Genomic DNA, 20,973 nt, shown 5'->3' on the forward strand with positions numbered 1-20,973 from the left:
CAAGAAAAAAATGTACATTTGAAAATTATTATTTATCTTAAAGTAATGTAAAAGAAAAAGATATTAATGTTTATGAATTAAAAGCAGACAAGTTAGTTATTTAAGTATATAATTACAGATAAGTCAAGTGAACGGGTACAATGATCTTGAGTATTTGTCTGTATTCTGTGAAAGATTTTCATCGCTAAAATGAAAATTAAAAAATTCATAATAAAAAAAGAATCGAAAATTAAAGTATAAAAATTGTTGTTCTCAGGCCATGGAAATTTTTTATCAGAAACCTTTATTATGTCGACTATAGCGTAAACGATTGCTTTCTTTAAGGAAACACACCTGTGTTTATGCCTATAAATGCAAAAGCATGAAAATTAAGGATTAATATTAAAATTTTTTGTTTCGGAAGATAACATGTTTTTGCAGGTTTTTGTACAACAAAAAATATGTCTGTGGATCCTATTATTATTAAAATTCATTCAGGATACATATATATTGACTTGTAATTTTTAAGTCCTTGTCAAGATGATTTTGATAATATTTAATCTATATTTAATCAATGATCCTTTAGGTCTCAAAATTTTTAAAATTAAATTCTTTTCCACTTAAGTGTAGCAGATTTTTTATTTAGTTATTTTTTAAATCTACTAATCTCCAAATTTCTCATAGACCTATTTCGACGTACAAATTAATGCCCTTTTAGAAAGTCACTGTACTGTATTTAAGACGAGAAGGAGAGATGATGTTTCGTTAAGTTAAATCTATCAAGTTCTTGGGTTATTTTGTATTCAATGAATCTCATGACCAATTACATAATATATCGATAAACAAGATTCTATTATTTTCTATTATGTTTCAACATCTAAATTTGTTCAAAATTTAAATATTTCATAAATATGTCTTATAATATTCTTACTCCTCCAATATTTCTTACAATTTCTTTGAAACAATCTGAGACCGAGCGAGCGTTAGCGAGCGAGGAACGCCGCTAGTTTTGCATTATTAGATGACCCAACTTATTTAACTACGTTTATTATGATAATACATTTTTATATTGATTTGCTTTGATATTAACTCTTTTAAAATCATTCGAGCACTTTTTTTCATAATCAAAAATATATACGCAAGATTTTATGTAATCTCATGTTAAATCATAATAAAGTTTTAATAAATAATTTATTGAAGATTTCTTTAATTTAAATAAAAATTAACTCAGTATGATTTTGTCTTACCTTAACCTTATGACTACTATTACCCTTTACTCAAATACTGTTTCTTGTTAAGAAAAAACAACAAATAGAGTTTAAGAATATGCTTTATTGGTCTCAATGTCATCAAAGGACTTTCAATAAAAGGATACACTTTCTATTTCTTAGATTGAAAGAGTATATTCCAGCACTTCAGTTTAATAACATTTGAAATATTATTGATTATTGGTATTTTATTGGTTGCTAATTAAAAATTTAACTCACTAATAGAAATGAAGACGCAAGCTGAATAACTTGAAATGAACATAAGTACGAGTTAAGATTAAAGATAGAAGATCAATTGAATATGAAATTTTTAATTGCAATTAAAATTCTTTATTGTAACGAAAAAAACTTGAAACAAATAATAATGTAAAAAATAACAAAGAATTTTCAAAAGAGAGCTGAATACGTAATTATTATCGAGTACAATGTAAATGTTTAAGAACACTACAAATTAATGTACTAAACGATAAATCTTTCTAAACGCTAAATTCCATGCGAAATACATTTTTAATGATTTTTTTGTCAAATATAAGGCGTGAATTTAATCATTATGTATGACTATAACAGTGCTTTGCTTAGTGGCTGCTATGCTCACAATTTTATCTCCTTGATTATTTGTCAGTGTCGTCGTAATCGGAAAAATGTCTGAAATTCTGGATAAGCCGACAGTATTATTTTCAATGGTAGGCACTGATGATTTTTTTACTACAGTCGATACAGTATTGGTGTTGACTTGCAACGGTTTTTTTGTCGTAATGCTTTTATTCATCGACTGCACATTTCTCGGCGCTGTCTTATTTGGAACATTGACAGTATTTTTTTTATTGGTAGGCACTGATGATTTTTTTTGTGAAGTCGATGGAGTCTTAGGGTTACTGGTAACAATTTTTCTGTTTGTCGATTGCACATTCGTCGGTGCTGTCTTATTTGAAACTTTGGCCGCAGTATTAGATGAGCTGACAGGTTTATTTTTATTGGTAGGAACTAATGATTTTTTTTGTGAAGTCGCTGTACTGTTGATGTTACTCTGCAACGTCTGCCTATAGCCAAGTGTTCTTTGTCGCAGGCTTAATTCACAATAATCATAGTGACTCATTACACGTGCATAACTCATATACACAAAATTATATTTCTGAATTCCCTATAATAAGACGTGTGAAATATGGTATCGCTCTAACTCAATAATTTATTATATAAAATATTAAACAAAAGAGTTTTCTTACAAATACACGGATCCTATCAAAAATATAACGAATTCTATTTATGTGAAAATCAAATTTATTTCCATGGTCACTTGCTTCATCAATGTCGTGGGAACATGAGCTGCTCAAGTACAAATATGCATGAATAAGTTGATGCTGTAAATAATACAAACGTTTTGATAATGAAAAAAAAAAAAAATGGAGTGTAAAAAAAAACTTACTACATAAACCCAAAAATAACTTTTCGACGTAAATGAACGTTTTAATTGATTGTTAAATGAAATTTCACACCGCTTAGTAACTTTGTTGTAAGAGCACTTAATCACGTTCCTGTAACATGAAAATTAATGTCAATTATTTTTATTCTATCGCCTACATAATCGATTATTGAACTCACTTTGAACCGGTAGCCATGGCAAGGTCAATTTTATGTCTGAGACAAGAATGGCCGCGAAAACAAAGTTCGAAGATCTCGTCGAAGAAGGAACGATCATCTGGTTTTGAGTAGATCATTTTGGTAATTGCATATTGATAGAACGGATCAATGGGATTTTGATATAATATCTATGATTATATATATCAAGCACAATTTGTGTTAATTACCTCATTGATGTTCATGATTTATAAAAAAAACACATAAATACCTTATGTCTCTCATCGCACATTTTAATGAAGAATGCTTTAATGTAAATTATAAGAAATAAAAATTATTAAAATTATAAATATCAAGAAATTTATGTTGCCAAAATTATTCACGCTTAGACTTATTTTTCGTCGGTGTTTACACGTTCGTTGGTCAAATCGTACTGACAACTGACAACTGACAGAGTAAATAATAATGTGACGAAAGTTTGTTTTTGTCAAGAGTAGTTTCCTAAAATTAATATCTACAAATAATCACTTGGTATCAATTAATTTTAACGCTTTAAATAATCTATAAGTATATAAATAATTTTCAGTTACATGAAAATTTTATCGCTGGAAAATTTTTATTACATATTTGTAATCTCGGTTTAATTCCCAACAAATAATTCGAATGATGTATGCGCGTGTTTTCATGTTTTTTCTCGTCCTTCTGGTTTAAATTAAATTTCTATAATTGATTCATTAAAAACAATAATTACAAAAATTTGTTTCATCCTGAAAAAGTCAGGTTTGAAATAATGTTTTGTTTTAGGATACGGAGTTTATTAGTATTCATCGGCTTTGCCACGTAAAACTAAAACGTAGCATAATTTTTTGAAAAAGCTCTTTGCTAATGAATTGGCAACAGTTTTAAAGTATCATGCTTTGTATTAGATTGAGCCTCCACACGCATGGAGTGTTAATGACTCTTTTCTCGTCTTGCAGTTCTTATCAAAACTCATAATTTGTACTGGAAATTTCATCGAAGATTTGGTTACCACGATTTTGCCATGAGAAACAAAAAATGTTGTGAAACATATTCTCTATCGTTATAACTTCTCTTATATACCAACTCAAGTTGAATTTGACTTCTTGAGGGTTTCGAATACGCCATGTATCGTCAACTAGATAAGTCAACTAAAAAAATGTAAAGTTGATGATATGAACATAACTATCTGCACGCATCGTTTAGTCAAGTATCGAAGTTTACTTTTACGCTTGCTATAATGTCACTCGGAAGCAGCGGGCTCAAGCGCTACCAAAAATTTTATGATGGTACATAAATAGGAAATTTAAAATTGGATTTTGACTCTTGATAAAAATGAAATGAGCCATGAACGTAACATTCATTATTCACTTTTATGTTATAAAGTCTACTATCGGTATGGGATTATTTTTATGGATTCGATCCATAGTGGCTTTCATATTATGTTTCTCGGTACAAAATTTTTGGTGTAATCGATCACGTCTCTCTCAGAAGAAATCATCAGCCCGTTCAACTAAAATCTGCTCTCTGGCACAGCTCCAAATAAAACATAAAAAAAATTTCGACTCTTCTAATCGTTGCATGAATACCTGCAGAAAGCAAATAGAAAAAAATTTATGTAGAAGAATACTTAGCATTCCTCGAAATTTAGATCAAACAATAGAGCACCACCACCACAGAAACGAAGGCGTTATGATAGTCGGACACCCTAGGTCCAGGTATAGTAATACACAATCATATTGACACAATTTTTATTGAAATTTTAGATAAACATGTGTATAAGTATCTATACATGTATTTACTATTGAAAATCATTATTTTTCTCGCAATTGTCACGAGCAAAATCTTTGCAACCTTCATGTACTGCTTTTTGGTGTCTGTGCAAATGCGATTTGTGCCCAAATTTCCTTTCGCACTTGTTACATGCGTGATCTTTGCGACCTTGGTGGACTATTTTCTGGTGTTTGAGCAAATTCGATTTTATTCCAAATTTTCTTTCGCATTTGTCACATGCGTAATCTTTCTGACCTTCATGAACTGCCATTTGATGAATAAGCAAATTACCTTTTTGTCCAAATTTCTTCTCACATATGCCACATGTGTAATCTTTACGACCTTCGTGGACTGTTCTTTGGTGTTTAAGCAAATCTGATTTCTGTCCATATGACTTATCGCACTTGTCGCACGAGTAATCTTTACGACCTTCGTGTACTGTCTTTTGGTGGAAAAGCAAAGTCGATTTTTGTCCAAATTTTTTCTCGCATTTGTCACATGAGTAGTCTTTCTGACCTTCGTGTACCATCTTTGAGTGGATTAGCAAAGTTGATTTTTTTCCAAATTTCTGTTCACATTTGTCACATGCAAAATCTTTGCGACCTTCGTGTAATGTCCTTTGGTGGTAGAGCAGACTCTGTTTTTGTGCAAATTTCTTTTCGCACTTGTCACATGCGTGATCTTTGCGACCTTCGTGGACTGTCCTCTGGTGCTTCGACAAATCCTGTTTAAATCCAAATTTTTTTTCACACTTATTGCATACGTAATCTTTTAGACCGTCATGGACTATTTTTTGGTGGTAGAGCAAACTTGATTTTTGGGAGAATTTTTTCTCGCACTTGTCACATTCGAAATCTTTTCGACCTTCGTGTATTGTCTTTTGATGCTGGAATAAATTCCATTTTTGCCCGAATTTTTTCTCGCACTTGTCACATTCGAAATCTTTTCGACCTTCGTGTACTGTCTTTTGGTGTAAAAGCAAACTCGGTTTTTGTGTAAATTTTTTTTCACATTTGTCGCATGTGTAATCTTTGCGACTTTCATGGACTGTTTTTTGGTGGATTAGCAAGTGCAGTTTTTGTACAAATTTTTTCTCACAATTTTCGCACGCGAAATCTTTGCGAACTTCATGAAGTATATTTTGGTGTTTGATCAAATTGCCTTGAAGCCCAAATTTTTTCTTGCAAATGTCGCATGAGTAATCTTTCCGACCCTCGTGGACTGTCCTTTCGTGCCTGATCAAATCCGACTTTTTTCCGAATTTCTTTTTGCATTTATCGCATGCATTTTTGCGAAATTTTTGTTCAACATTTTTCTCACACTTATCGTGTACTGTCCGTATGTGCAAGAGCATACTTCGTTTGTTTCCAAATCTCTTCGCGCACTTTTCGCATAGGTAATCTTTGAAAACTTCGTGGAATATTTTTTTGTGTTTGAGTAAAGTTGATTTATTTTCAAATTTTTTCTCACACTTGAAGCACGTGAAATTTTCGCGATATTTGTGTGCCAATTTTTGTTGCGTAATCAATCTAGATTTTTTCACAAATTTGTTCTCGCCCTGGTCGCATGCATAATTTTTTTGATTATTGTGAATTGTGTCACGATGTGTTATCATACTTAATTCTAGAGCAAATGACTCCTGGCAAATATCACAAACATATTTTTTGTTGCTTGAAACAACAACGTTGTGTTCACATAATTTATCTTTTGAAATGATTTCTTCGGATTTCATCTCACTTTTATCCATTTTGTTATTTAAAATCAACGATAGATCCTTCTATTTAGCGCCAAGAAAATTAAATGAGTCAAACTGATCTTTTGGTAAATGTCTTGTTTCATCGAGAAAGTCGACATTCAAACTAATTTGTTTTTACTATAAACATAATCAGTTTGTCGAGGAAATATGTCAAAATCGTTAACGATCATATTATTTACAATTGAGGTACTAATTATTTATCCGTACATACATTGTTGTTACGATATTTAAAACAATCTTAAATTCTAACTTTGTAACGATATTTTTCGAGGAATAAATTTTGGTCTTTTAAAAGTGAAAATTTTCGAAAAAACTTTTGACAGACAACATCGAATTCACACGATAAAATCGAATTAATAAATTCTCATACTCGTAATAAAAAAATTTTAATATTCATTTTGTAATTTGACGCCTTTACACCATAGCAAGATTGGCGTGTTCCAAAATCCGCCTCTGGATTCGATGCATTATCAACGCATTGAGACCACATAAAACGAACGTACAATTAAGTCAAAAATTGCAATCGATGATCTAGTTTATTTTTTAAAGGAAAACTACTGGATGGATTTTAAATTAATAAGCTAATCATCGCTATGTTCTCTTATCCCAGAGCAAATAAAATAACATCGCATCATTTTTTAATATACGAGAATATTTTATTATTTGCTGGCGATATTACCCAAACACGCTTTATGCGGTAGATAGATTTTTGAAGTGAATATAGTCACCAGCAATTAAAATATCAAAAAAAAATTAGAAAAAATCTACGTACTTTATACTTCACAAGGTATCAACATTTTTAAAATATCAACATAATCCGCTCTATTGTGCGTGAAGATAAGTGAATATTCTTGCATGATTCGTGATATCGTATTTCATGATTCATTATTTTTTCTATCTCTTTGAAAATTTGGATCATAGCTATCTCATACTATAAATAAGATATTTTTATAAATTAAAATATTGTGTCCTACTTGAACAAAAAAAATGTAGAATATGAAATTTACTCATACACGAGATACGATTAACAATATAATGATTCAAATAAATGGTCCCAAAACGAAATTTGTCTTTGTTCATAATTTCTTTATTATCACAAAAAAACGTAAAAACAAAATAATAATATTAATAATAACAAAGATTTTTTAATAGAGAGTTAACAACGAAAATTTTATCTAGTACAATGTAAAATGTTTATGAACACTTAAATTAATGTACTAATCGATAAAATCCTTCTAAACGCTAAATTCCATGCGAAATACATTTTTAATGATTTTTTTGTCAGATATAAGGCGTGAATTTAATCATGATGTATGACTATAACAGTGCTTTGCTTAGTGGCTGCTATGCTCACAATATTATCACCTTGATTATTTGTCAGCGTCGTCGTAATCGGAAAAATGTCCGAAATTCTGGATAAGCCGGCAGTATTATTTTCAATGGTAGGCACTGATGATTTTTTTACTACAGTCGATACAGTATTGGTGTTGTCTTGCAACGGTTTTTTTGTCGTAATGCTTTTATTCATCGACTGCACATTTCTCGGCGCTGTCTTATTTGGAACATTGACAGTATTTTTTTTATTGGTAGGCACTGATGATTTTTTTTGTGAAGTCGATGGAGTCTTAGGGTTACTGGTAACAATTTTTCTGTTTGTCGATTGCACATTCGTCGGTGCTGTCTTATTTGAAACTTTGGCCGCATTATTAGATGAGCTGACAGGTTTATTTTTATTGGTAGGAACTAATGATTTTTTTTGTGAAGTCGCTGCACTGTTGATGTTACTCTGCAACGTCTGCCTATAGCCAAGTGTTCTTTCCAACAGGCGTAATTCACAATGATAATAGTGACTCTTTTCACGTCCATAACATATATAATTCACAAAATTATATGAATTCTTTGTAATCAGAATCCTGGAATCCTGAATTCCCTATAATAAGACGTGTTAAATATGGTATCGTTCTAACTCAATAATTTATTATATAAAATATTAAACAATAGAGTTTTCTTACAGGTAGACGGATCTTATCAAAAATACGACGAATTCTATTTATGTGAACATTAAATTCATACCCATGGTCACTTGCTTTATCAATGTCGTGGATACATGAGCTGCTCAAGTACAAATATGCATGAATAAGTTGATGCTATAAATAATACAAACGTTTTGATAATGAAAAAAAATATGCAAGTGGTAGTAAAAAAACTTACTACATAAACCCAAAAATAACTTGTCGACGTAAATGAACATTTTAATTCATGGTTGAATGAAATTTCACACCGCTTAGTAACTTTGTTGTAAGAGCACTCAATCACGTTCCTGTAACATGAAAATTAATGTCAATTATTTTTATTCTATCGCCTACATAATCGATTATTGAACTCACTTTGTGTCTATAGCCGTAGTAAGATCAATGTTATGTCTGAGACAAGAATGGCCGTGAAAACAAAGTTCGAAAATCTCGTCGAAGATGGAACGATCATCTGGTTTTGAGTTGATCTTTTCGGTAATTTCATATTGATAGAACGGAACGATGGGATTTTTATATAATATCTATGATTAAATCAAGCACAATTTGTGTTAATTACCTTATTTATGTTCATGATTTGAAAAAAAAAAAAAATAAATACCTCATGTTTCTCATCGCACATTTTAATGGAGAATATTTTAATGTTAATTCAAGAAATAACAATTATTAAAATTATGAATATCAAAAAATGTATATGGTTGAAGTAGTTCACGCTGCGACTTATTTTTCGTTGGTGTTTACACGTTTGTAAGCCAAATTGTACTGCTAACAGACAACTGAAAGAGTAAATAATAACGAGACGAAAGTTTGTTTCAGTCAAGAGTAGTTTCCTACAATTAATATCTACAAATAATCAGTTGGCATCAATTAACTTTAACGTGTCAAATAATTAAAATCTAATAATTAATCTTCAATAATTTTATGTGTATAATATTATTTAATTTATGTGTGTTTAAAATTAATTTTTAGTTTTCGTATCAATTCTCAAAATTTTGAACCAATGAGATTTTGAAAATAAAAGTAATACGTTCATCACGATTTTATCCCTCTCTTCATCTCTTTGACATTTCTCTCGTATACACATCTGTGCACGATCTCGGTTATAGTACGCATGACGATCGAGTCGCTGACGCGACGCTCGCGAAATGAATTATTCTAAACCACCTACGCGAATCGCGAATCATTCCGGAAGTAGACATCGGCGCGCTTCGAGTCTCGGGTTGTACATTCGATTGAAACGACGCTCCGGTCACGACTTTGGCAGTCATTACTTTTCGCGGTTTCGTATAGTTATATTAAAATCTCAGAAACTACCGTTAAAACTACGCGTACGGTCGAAGATGAATACCCCGAGGAAAAAAAAATCAATGCCTGGTTCAGCTTCGAAAGCGAGTGAATTTCCCCATCACGATCCTCGCTCTAAGCCGCGATGTCGGTAAAATTTCGCCTCGTAAATACCACAAGTTGCCTATCAATAAGCCGGCTCAATTCTGCCGCTGCATGTGTTACGTGCTCGGCGTCAGCATCCGCGCAACGTGCTATTATCTCATCCACCGCCAGTGGAGAGATAGCAGGCTGATTGTCTATTCGGGCCTATAACATGTATACACACAGAGAGTTACGCGCGCGCCTCGTTTCCGGCATTATGGAATATGTAAGCTCGCGCTGAGCCTGGAAAACTATTTCTTTTTTTTTCACTTTTTTTTATTGTTTTTAGACGCGTGGAGAGAGAGAGAAAATTACTGTACGGAGGTAGTGATTAATCATTATGGCTCGCGCGCAGCTAGTTGACTTTGAAATTTAAAGCTTGGAGCACGTCTAAGGCACGCGCACGCGTATACGTATACGTGCTTCATATGCATAATAATCCTTTCTCCGGGCTCCGCGGGTACGACTGCACTGCTGCTACACTATAAAAGAGAGCTTTTTTCGAATCTACTTAACGCACGAGAGTATTAGAGACAATGCAGACAACGTGTGCGCCGATAAGGATCTAATTACCGCCTCTCTCTCCGCGCTTACGTGTGTGTGTAAACGAACTTTTATACGGAGTTGACGCGCCGCGAGTAAGAGTCGTACGTACTTATCTTTCGGAGCCTTGAAAGAGAGTATACGAGGTTGCACAATCGCGAGAGTCGTTACATATGCGCGCACACGGACGTACGTTGTTTATGCGCGCAGGAAAAAGAGGCTCAATTGTTGTTGTTGTTGTTGTTGTCGTTGCGAGCATTAACGCACGCGCCGGGGGATTGAGCTTTTTTTTCTTCTCTTTTTTGCTTCCTGCTACTGCTGCTGCTTTAAAGAGAGTGAGAGTATCTTTTGAGACCGAGTGACTAAAATTAGACTTTAATCAGAAAAGTATTTGTATAATTTGTGGATTTTAATGAATGCAAGAAGTCTCAAACTCTTTTTTCTTTAAGCTATACTGGGGTTCAAATTTTCAATATTTGAATAATTTTACAAAAAAAAATTGATAAGATAATGTTCCAAACTTTCAGTTCAAGCTTGATAACATTGAGATCCGTTCATTACTACGAAAGTGATGATTGATAAACTCGGTATCAGATTTTGTAGCGTTTTGAGAAAGGTAACGTCTATTTGAATCATAATGAGCTGAACCAAGCCACAAAAATTAATCTTGCCATAAACCTATGCGTGCATCTTTATAATTTCATATGGCTTTGAAGAATCTACACGAAATAATAAATACCGAAGAGGAAGCTACCTGTTATAAATTAGCGGTGCTTCTTTTTTTCGTAATGTACATGAAAGAAAAATGCGAAAAAATATTTATCTCGTGGCGCGTCTCGCGGTGAACGAGAAAGTGAAATTGCAATGTTAAGTTCGCGTTATGTACGCATTGACCCAGGCTCATGCTGTGGTGCACTTCATTCTATATATAAAATGAACATTATGTTGCGCGCGCGCGAGAAAGTTACACGAATCGTAATATCGCATCATCACGACCTTCGGATGTAATTTTCATTTTTTTTCTCTTCCTTTTTTCCGAAAAGCCAAGCTGCACGGCGAGTGAAAGGTCAGTCATTAGACGCTGTTACGTATCGATCAACGATCATTATTTTGCTTATGAAAATTTATTTATTTATTTACTTTTTTCAAATTTTATAAGGTCCACATGTTTTCTTTTTGTTCGTCGATTTTACGTCGCACTTTGTGCGACGTGTACAGAGATTCATTCGTCGACGACGCGGCACGTGTGTGTGTGTGCGTGTATATTTCATTACGCATTCGTTGTAATTACCGCGTCGTTTTTATCACATTCCATTGGTTTTTTGGTTTTCATACATTTCTTAATTTTCTTTTTCAATTTAGGCTTACAAAATACAATCAATTCGTGTACGTAGAGCGAAATTACGTCTTATTATTATTATATAATATATAGAGTCGAACTTACGATTAATTACTTTATATTAGCGCGAGCGTACAAACATTTTACAACGAGTTAAATTAACGATATCGATAGAAAAAATCAATTCTTTTGATTGCTGGCTGTGATTGTGTATGTGTGCATACGAGGGATTTCTCGCGGAACAATGCAATTCTCTTCTTTTAATTGTTTTTTTTTTTTTTTTAACATTAAACTTTCAATTCGAAGCATCGCAATACGAGACAACAGATATTCAATCGTTTACAATGTATATAGGAAAATACGTAAAACTTTTTAAATGTATCCACTACGTTATATGTTTTTTTTGGAGTAAAAATTCTATGAAATGTTCTCTCGAATTCCACTGTGTGTCTTGTTGACTTACGAAACGAATAACGATGAATTATAATTAATCGCTTTACACATATATAGCGACACGCAGCCCTCGAAAAATCGAGGAATACAAAAACAAGATTGTTTTTTCTTCGTATAAAGTTTAAAAAAAAACAATACAACAGGCACCAGGCAACTTATTTACTAAAAAGGTTCACAATCAAAACAGCGTCGAGCTTTGAAAAAAGAACACTTGATAATGGAGATTCCAGCACTCGATACTACTACAACTATTATCTTCGTAAGTAAAAATGAACATTAGCTCGAACTTCCGTATAACGAAATTCGTCACAACGAAAAGGTGATCACGGTAAAAAGTTTCGCCCGACGGCGATGACCTATCATAATTCCTCGAATCCGACGATCTCGTTCCTGCAGTTCGGACACTGATTCCTCGCGCTCTGTGAAGAACGAAGAGAAAAAAAGGGAGTTAGCCCTCGAGAAAAGAAAAATTTCAAATCTGTTTAAAAAATCTGGCGCTCTCACCCCTTCTCCTTTGCTCCTCCACTCTTCGATGCAAATCAGATGAAAGACGTGGGAGCAGGGGACGAGCTTGACGCCGTTGATCTTGGTGGCGTCGTCGAGGCATATCGCGCAGTGCCTCTCGGGTCGTCGATTGCGAGCTTGGCTGAAAACACAGAACGACACCCACGTTATTATAGAATTAAATAAAACTATTTTTAATCAGCGCGTCGCTCGTTCAAGGTCGTGCGTTTATTATTATTATTATTATTATTAGACGCGCAGTCACGTGGTACATTGACATGCGGAGCACAAAAAATAATCGTATTTTTGATAATACGACGATGCGACAACACTCACTTGCCGGACTGCTGAGAGTTCCAATAATTCTTGTCGGCGTCCGACATATTTTGTCGGCTTCGCGAGCTCTGACGATGGCCACCACCGCCCATGCTCTGGCCGCCCTGCTGCTGGTCCTGCGTGCTCGCGAACAGATAGTACAGCATCGCCCCGAGGCCCACACCTATCACCAGCATCACGGCCAAGCCTGGATTCGGCATTTTTGTGTTTTATGTATCGACTTATTTTACTTTTCTTTCCTGACCTGTAAAGAAGATAAACATTGTCTCGTTTAGCGTTACATAAATGCACAAAAATTAAGCATCATTCTTAGGTTAATGCTCGAGCTCGAAATGTACACGAGATGCGAATTATTATTATTTTTTTTCTGGAACACGAGCACACCCGCGACAATCGGCGGATCCTTTCCTACCCTACTTTCGATGATAACCGCACGCACAGCTGATCGATGCGCCAAATATTTTTATGGGTCACCGAAATGTATCCAATATAATACCGCGTCGATTGTTCACCGTTCTCGCACTGTGTGCATCCGCACTGCGTAACGACACTTGTCTCGCTGCGAGTGGCTGTTTTTTTTTGTTTCGTCGTTGTTGTCGATCCACAAATGGGATTCCCTCGCGTACACGAAAAGCTTCGCAGAATGTGCATCGCGTCTTCTGCTAAAAATATATAATATACATAACCTGTACCCCGAAGAAAGTAGGTCCCTTGTATTCTCTCGCTCGAATCGCGAGTGCAACCATTTTATTGTACACGAAAGATGCAACGCGTTCGCGAGCTCGTTACGCTAAAATTTCACTTGTTTACTTACACCGTGGCTCCGTGTATATCCGGATCGTCTCGTACACACAGACACGGACAGACGTGTTTTGTGTATGTTTATTATTATCAAACGATCTCTGTCCTGCACTGCTCTATTATCATACACGGGGCCGTTATAACCTGCTCCGTATCGATGCCTCGCGAGTCACGCCGAGGACACCACTCGCTACATCAAGTTGTTGCAGCTCGTCCCCTGGCATGTTGATGACGATGGTCCTCTGCTGCTGCTGCTGCTGCAGTGCTGCAAGCGGTTTATAAAAATCTCCTTGTCTCGATGCACATCCAACTTTATTAAGAGCACAACGAGCTGATGCTGATGCTGACGTTACGTACGCCGAAATATAGGTGCACATGTACTTGTCAGTGTACGTTTGCGTACGGCACGTAGTATGGCATACCACGAGCTATGATCGCGAAAACCAAAACATCGAGACGATCCAAAACAACATCGTCTGCGCCGACGCCGCGATCGACTTTTTTTACAAATAGACGCGCAGCGGCCAGCCAGCATGCAACGCGAACGTGTATGTGTATATGTTGCTCCGTTTTAGACAGCAGCTGTAATCGCAGCTGATTCCGATAATCCCCACAATGTTGACGGTCGCTTGACGCATGCGATTCTTTGAAATTCGCGGCGCGCAAAAGTCGCGCAACTTTTGAACTCAACCTTCGTACTACTGCATATTTAAATCTATTGAATAAAATATAAATTATTATTTGCTCATTCATGAAATATCATTAATCTTTTTTTCTTTTTGCATTAAAATACACCGTGCAATAAAATTATGGCAACAAAACATTTTATCGAAATTTTCTCAATTTTCAAATGCTTCTATCTTCGTCTATTTTAATCGTATCGAGATGATCTTTTTTTATTTCTTGGAAATTTTTTCCTCTTTAAATCCATGTGAACAATGATTGGGTTCGAGTTACCCAGTAGTATTTGAGCGCAATACTAAAAATGACAGAAAAAATCGATTGTTTAAATGTGTATCAGGATTACAGTGATTTTTTTATCGAAATATAACATGCACTATCGCAAAATACTCTTTTCAAAAGGAATTTGAAGAAAAAAGAGTCCTGTAAGATTTTTTTGCGCCCTGTAGACCGTTTCACAGGTACCATTTATGTACGCAAAATGTGCAAAAATCAAGTCGATTTCAGTTAAACGAGGCATTTTACGAACTTAAACATTTTTAGTGTTTTGCTCAAATAATTAATTCGATATTGACTTAAAACAATTCATAATATATATGAAATAAAAGAGAAACGTATTTCTAAGATACAAACAAAAAATTCGTCTCGATACGATCAAAAAATAAGAATATTTGAAAATTGAACAACTTTCGACGAAAATTTTTGTTGCATATGAGTCACTTCTCAGAGACTTAGAGAGCAGTTCACGCGCTGTAAAATTATCATTTAATGTTCTTTATTTCATTTTTTTTTCATACAATCGACAAATTAATTTGTCTAGACTAAAATAAAAAGTGCTTATAATTTTTAATAGAACATGTGTGAATTTTTTCGATTTTTTTTATAGTTTCCAATTTATCGAAATCCACTCATTTTTTAAAATTTCTCCACCCACGTATTCATTAAATTTTCAAAATTATGTTTATCAAATTTTCTTTGTAAAGTCGGTAAATTCCAGAGGGAGAGTGACATAAAAGGGTTTCTGCAATAACAACAAGATTTATAATAATTTGAAAAATTGTATTGTTCTTTATGAAATCGAAGCGCATCGTTATTAAAGATTTCCTCAAATTTTGTAGAGTACTCATGCGATAACATGTTTAGATTTTGTATAAGAATATCTCTGAACAAAACTGTTGCACCTAGGGTTTGATATGCTCATGTACTGAATTTATATGTTTATTTAGGTAACTTTTTTGTACAAATGATTTATGACAAATACCACATTCGAAGGATTTAATACGAATATGTACTGTCATGGTGTGAGTTTTAAGAGAACCCCTTTGTCCGAATGATTTGTGGCAAATGTCACATTCAAAGGGTTTTCTTCGAGCATGTACTGTACTTTTGTGAATTTTAAGAGTTCCTTTTATTCCGAAAGATTTGAGACAAATCTCACACTCAAAGAGTTTGATACGTTCATGTACTGTTGTTATGTGAGTTTTTAGCGTAATTTTTTGTCCAAATAATTTGTGACAAATATCACATACAAAGGGTTTGATACAATTATGTACTATGTTTGTATGTTTTTTGAGAGCACTCTTATAGCCGAAGGATTTGTGACAAATCTCGCACTCAAAGGGTTTGCTTCGATCATGGACTGATTTAATATGAATATTGATGTAACTCTTGCTTGAAAATGATTTGTGACAGATCTCACATTCAAAGGGTTTGATTCGATCATGTACACTAGTTATGTGCATTTCGAGGCTCGCTTTTTGTCCAAATGATTTATGACAAATATCGCACTCAAAGGGTTTGCTACGTTCATGTACTGTTATAACGTGATCTTTGAGTTGAACTTTATATGCAAATGATTTCTCACATATTTTACATTCGAAGGGTTTAATACGATTGTGTACTGTCATGGTGTGAGTTTTAAGAGAAGCCTTTTGTCCGAATGATTTGTGGCAAATGTCACATTCAAAGGGTTTTCTTCGAGCATGTACTGTACTTTTGTGAATTTTAAGAGTTCCTTTTCTTCCGAAAGATTTGAGACAAATCTCACACTCAAAGAGTTTGCTACGTTCATGTACTGTTGTTATGTGAGTTTTTAGCGTAATTTTTTGTCCAAATAATTTGTGACAAATATCACATTCGAAGGGTTTGACACGATTATGTACTAAATTTATGTGAAAATTCCGGTTATGTTTTAGTCCAAATAGTTTGTGGCAAATCTCACATTCAAAGGGTTTGCTACGATCGTGTACTGCATTCACGTGACGATTGAGAGTACCCGTTTCTCCAAATGATTTGTGACAAATCTCACATTCAAAGGATTTGCTACGATTATGCACTCTATTTACGTGAAATTGAAGGTGACTTTTTTGTCCAAATGATTTCTGACAAATCACACACTCAAAAGATTGAATACGATTATGCACTGTGTTTATGTGTACTTTCAGATTGCGCTTGTATCCAAATGATTTATGACAAATATCGCACTCAAAGGGTTTGCTACGTTCATGTACTGTTATAACGTGATCTTTGAGTTTAACTTTATATCTAAATGATTTATCACACATTTTACATTCGAAGGGTTTAATACGATTATGGACTGTCATGGTGTGAGTTTTAAGAGAAGCCTTTTGTCCGAATGATTTGTGGCAAATTTCACATTCAAAGGGTTTTATTCGGGCATGTACTGTACTTTTGTGAATTTTAAGAGTTCCTTTTCTTCCGAAAGATTTGAGACAAATCTCACACTCAAAGAGTTTGCTACGATCATGTACTGTTATAACGTGATCTTTGAGTTGAACTTTATATCCAAATGATTTATCACACATTTTACATTCGAAGTGTTTACTCTGGTTATGTACTGCAATTATTTGAGATTTGAGGGTATTCTTAAGTCCGAATGATTTATGATAGATCTCATATTCTAATGGTTTGATTCGATCATGTATAATAAATATATTTTCATTTATACTACTGGACTGATTTTCGTTTTCTATTTTTAAATTAGGTTTCAAACTTTGAATCTCAGTTGTGCAGGCGGCTGTTGATAAAGAATTAATTTCAAGTTTAACATCTTTGCACTCAAAATCAATGATTATATTTTCATTTGTACTATTGGACTGATTTTCTTTTTCTATTGTCATATTAGGTTGCAGACTTTGATCCTCAGTTTTGCAAACGGATGTCTGTAACGTATTCAATTCAAGTTTAACATCTTTGCACTCAAAATCAATAATTATATTTCCAATTGTACTATTGGACTGATTTTCTTTTTCTATTGTCGTATTAGGTTGCAGACTTTGATCTTCAGTTTTGCAGGCGGATGTCCTTAACGAATTCAATTCAGTTTTAACATCTTTGTTCTCAAAATCATTGATTATATTTTCTTCTATGTCGTTGGACTGATTTTCGTTTTCCGTTTTTGAATCAAATTGCAAACTTTGATCTTCAGTTTTACAGACGGTTGTTGATGAACAATACAGTTCAGGTTTAACATCTTTACACTCGAAATCGATAAAAATTTTTTCATCCAACTCTTTATACATCATGGCTTGATTCATGTTATTTGTCTAAAATTAAAATTGTGACTTTAGTTTTTGATGACAATAAACAGAACATCAATTCAAATAATCATACTTACTGATAGTTCATATAATTGTAATTTTTCAACGTTTTTGACTTCACCAAAGTCCATCGAATCGAAATCATAATTTCCGCTTGCATCTGGCCAAGTATCGCTTGGTTCTTGCTTTACCCTGAAGAATAATCAAGTCTGATGAAGTGATTGTTTAAAAGATTATTTTAGTAATTATCAAAAAAGGTATACCTAAATGTATTCTCTCTGCTTTCCATCGAATCCATCACTGTTAATTTTACTGAGTTAAAAAGTAAAAGACTGAAACACACCCAAGTAAATTCTATTTTAGTAGTTCGTAGCAGCGGGCTTTTTATGTATTATAGGTAGTATGGGAAATTTAATCAACGCCACCTATTTTTTTTTGAAAAAGGTATTCACTGCAAATTTTTACGATATCGATTACGAGAAAATAATCAAGTTTCAATGCTTCCCGCAGTTAACACTGTATATCCACACTTTTTAATTTGTAAAAAAAATATATAAATTATGTATTTAATACATACACAATATAAAAGTTATAAACTTCTATCCACCGAGACATTCGGCTTCTCGCTAGCGACTGAACACATTACTGGTAAATTAGGTAGAGAACCCCTCTATTTTGGTAGCTTCTTAGGAATACCTTTCCCTCCACGATCGACTGGTCCTAGGCAGTAATATTAATTGAATAGGCTGTGAAGTAAAAAGAAACTCGCTTGACATCCAAACCACACAGATTGAAGACTTCGTTTATCCAGGTGTACAATTGGATTATACATACCTACGGGCTACACGCGGGAAAATGTACACATAAAATAGAAGTATGTATCTTATCCCACAATGGTGTACAATACATAACAATATTACACACGTTATATAGCAGGAACGAAGTTCAATTTTCGTATGTTAGCAGCTCGTAGAAAAATATGTAAGGCAGTTGCGTTAAGAAATTCCATTTAATTTTTAAAATTGAATTTAGTTAGTTAACTCTACTTCGTTATAACAATAGCGGTGAGTTTTTGACTCATAAAATTATTTTTACTTTGCCACTTGCAGATGTACATCATATTGAAAATGCTAATTGTAACATAAATTGTCAATATTGCTGCTTAAACTTAATTTTAAATAGTAAATTTGATGTGTAAAATTATTACAGATAGATCATTTATTGGTGAAAATTTAAGAGAGACAGATAGACACGAGTCGTAGATTTAACTTTGATGTCAAATAATTTTCATTTTAAATGAAAAAAGCATGAAAATATTTAAAGCCTCTGTAGTACAGTTACAAGATTAGATGATGCTAAGATTTCTAGATAGAAATTAATATACACTTAATTGTAGCTATTGTTGTAATTCCACCTTCGTCGATGCGCTCGTTAATATTTATGATGATGACCTCATTACAACAGTGTAAGCTATCAGCTAGATTGTGTTCGATAAACTTCCGCAAGCTAATTATAAAAAATGATCAGATTTTAGGGATTCACCTAATCAAAAATAATATAAATAATTAATTTTTTTTTTTTTTAATATTTTTGTATCAATTTTAACATAATTTATTGAAATGTTGAAATTTTTATTTTCTTTTATAAATTACATCGAGTGTGTTTTTAGTTAACATGTATAGTTACTGTAAAAACTTCTAATGAATTTTACCATTTTTACATAAACCATTCAGCCGCACGCATCGTTTAAAGTATATATGAACACGAAGAGCGATGTTATAGATAACGTTCATTACTCATGAAACTTCAAAGAAAACTGCATTCAGCTGCGTTTTTTAATTCATCACTTCCCACAATTTCTTTTTTTACTTCTCGCCTAGATTTCGAAGAATTTGATAATTTATTATCAATTTTCATCAATAATTATGCTAGTGAAATTACGTGTATTTTTTATTATTCAAAAACATTTCAGATAATTTTTCTGACCTATAAACGAATGATTTTAATAATAAAATCGAATAAAGCCAAATTTCATAATTTGTTGAATCGAATCTTGAAAAGAAAATTTGATTAAGAATCTTCGATCTAATCAATGATTGCAAAAATATATTCGTCATAGATAAATGAAGTTAAAGTGTTTTCCCACTTATAACAATCACGTCATGTTGTGCTATCTCACCAACCCGTTTTCATATAAAAGGTAAAACATCACCGCTGGCATTATAGTTTCGAGTGAATCTAGTGCTCAGAAAATTACTTCCTGCAAACATGAAAGCTATTCTGTTTCTCGCCGTCTGTTTGGCTGCCGTCGCTTCCATCAAAGCCAGTGAGTTTCCCTTTATTTAATAATTTTAGAATCACAAAAAACCAAGCACGAGGTGAAATCTATAAAAATGAACGATTTTTCAGGCGAAGCTGACAACGAGATCTCCACCTATGCCCCTTGCAACAATAACCAATTGAACGTCTGCTCGATCCTGTGCGGAAGAATAGGACATCGGTACTTCACCTGCGAGGATCTTGGCGGTCGCTATCAGTGCCACTGCTTCTCGCGTTCCGCCCAACCGCAATCGGACTCGCTGAAACTCTCGGTTAGTAAACTTGATTGTACCTTGGACGTGATTTTTTTAGTGATCATTAATAATAAATCGAAAAATTTATTTTAGGTCGAAGGTGACGTTACTCCTTCCGATAACGAGACGCCGAGGAGAGCTTTCCAGATGAAAGTATTGTAAGGGATGTGAATTCAGATAAATTATGCAACGGAAAATATTTGTAAAATTTGAATGTTAAAATTTTTAATCGATATATCGATTTTAAGATATAATTATGGAATAAATTGGGTTTTTAAGTACAAAAAAAGCATTTTTTAATCTTTATACTATGATCCATTATGCTATAAATAAAAATTATAAAATGAGTAAAACAT

The 20,973-nt window shown here is 33.5% G+C and overlaps 4 protein-coding genes across 7 annotated transcripts; 1 reads left to right on the plus strand and 3 right to left on the minus strand.

Moving 5' to 3' along the window:
• Positions 1–1,291: 1,291 nt before the first annotated feature.
• On the minus strand, positions 1,292–3,246 carry LOC106649223. Of its 2 annotated transcripts, none has more exons than XM_014366523.2 (5): positions 3,094–3,246; positions 2,847–2,943; positions 2,671–2,779; positions 2,471–2,605; positions 1,292–2,388 (listed from the first exon to the last, which is right to left on the minus strand). In XM_014366523.2, exons 2-5 carry the CDS (start codon positions 2,861–2,863, stop codon positions 1,789–1,791), a joined length of 861 nt encoding a protein of 286 aa, XP_014222009.2. In that variant the 5' UTR covers positions 2,864–2,943; positions 3,094–3,246; the 3' UTR covers positions 1,292–1,788. The 2 variants fall into 2 exon arrangements, with proteins under 2 accessions (XP_014222009.2, XP_014222006.2); XM_014366520.2 differs by having other exon boundaries at positions 2,847–3,013.
• Positions 3,247–7,502: 4,256 nt separating this feature from the next.
• On the minus strand, positions 7,503–9,260 carry LOC106649220. Its single transcript, XM_014366516.2, has 5 exons — positions 9,001–9,260; positions 8,757–8,923; positions 8,581–8,689; positions 8,382–8,516; positions 7,503–8,299 (listed from the first exon to the last, which is right to left on the minus strand). Exons 1-5 carry the CDS (start codon positions 9,019–9,021, stop codon positions 7,670–7,672), a joined length of 1,062 nt encoding a protein of 353 aa, XP_014222002.2. The 5' UTR covers positions 9,022–9,260; the 3' UTR covers positions 7,503–7,669.
• A 2,716-nt stretch (positions 9,261–11,976) lies between these two features.
• LOC106649203 (E3 ubiquitin-protein ligase At3g02290-like) lies at positions 11,977–14,343 on the minus strand. Of its 3 annotated transcripts, none has more exons than XM_014366491.2 (4): positions 13,817–14,343; positions 13,003–13,246; positions 12,667–12,808; positions 11,977–12,581 (listed from the first exon to the last, which is right to left on the minus strand). In XM_014366491.2, exons 2-4 carry the CDS (start codon positions 13,200–13,202, stop codon positions 12,522–12,524), a joined length of 402 nt encoding a protein of 133 aa, XP_014221977.1. In that variant the 5' UTR covers positions 13,203–13,246; positions 13,817–14,343; the 3' UTR covers positions 11,977–12,521. The 3 variants fall into 3 exon arrangements, with proteins under 3 accessions (XP_014221977.1, XP_014221979.1, XP_014221978.1); XM_014366493.2 differs by lacking the exon at positions 13,817–14,343 and adding an exon at positions 13,689–13,804; XM_014366492.2 differs by lacking the exon at positions 13,817–14,343 and adding an exon at positions 13,415–13,623.
• Positions 14,344–20,258: 5,915 nt separating this feature from the next.
• LOC106649255 lies at positions 20,259–20,906 on the plus strand. The gene is made up of 3 exons (XM_014366564.1): positions 20,259–20,370; positions 20,454–20,635; positions 20,711–20,906. Exons 1-3 carry the CDS (start codon positions 20,313–20,315, stop codon positions 20,777–20,779), a joined length of 309 nt encoding a protein of 102 aa, XP_014222050.1. The 5' UTR covers positions 20,259–20,312; the 3' UTR covers positions 20,780–20,906.
• The last annotated feature ends 67 nt before the right edge of the window (positions 20,907–20,973 follow it).

This window comes from Trichogramma pretiosum, unplaced genomic scaffold (assembly GCF_000599845.2).
Source record: "Trichogramma pretiosum strain Unisexual culture from Peru unplaced genomic scaffold, Tpre_2.0 scaffold17, whole genome shotgun sequence".
In the NCBI taxonomy this organism is placed as follows: Eukaryota; Metazoa; Arthropoda; class Insecta; order Hymenoptera; family Trichogrammatidae; genus Trichogramma; species Trichogramma pretiosum.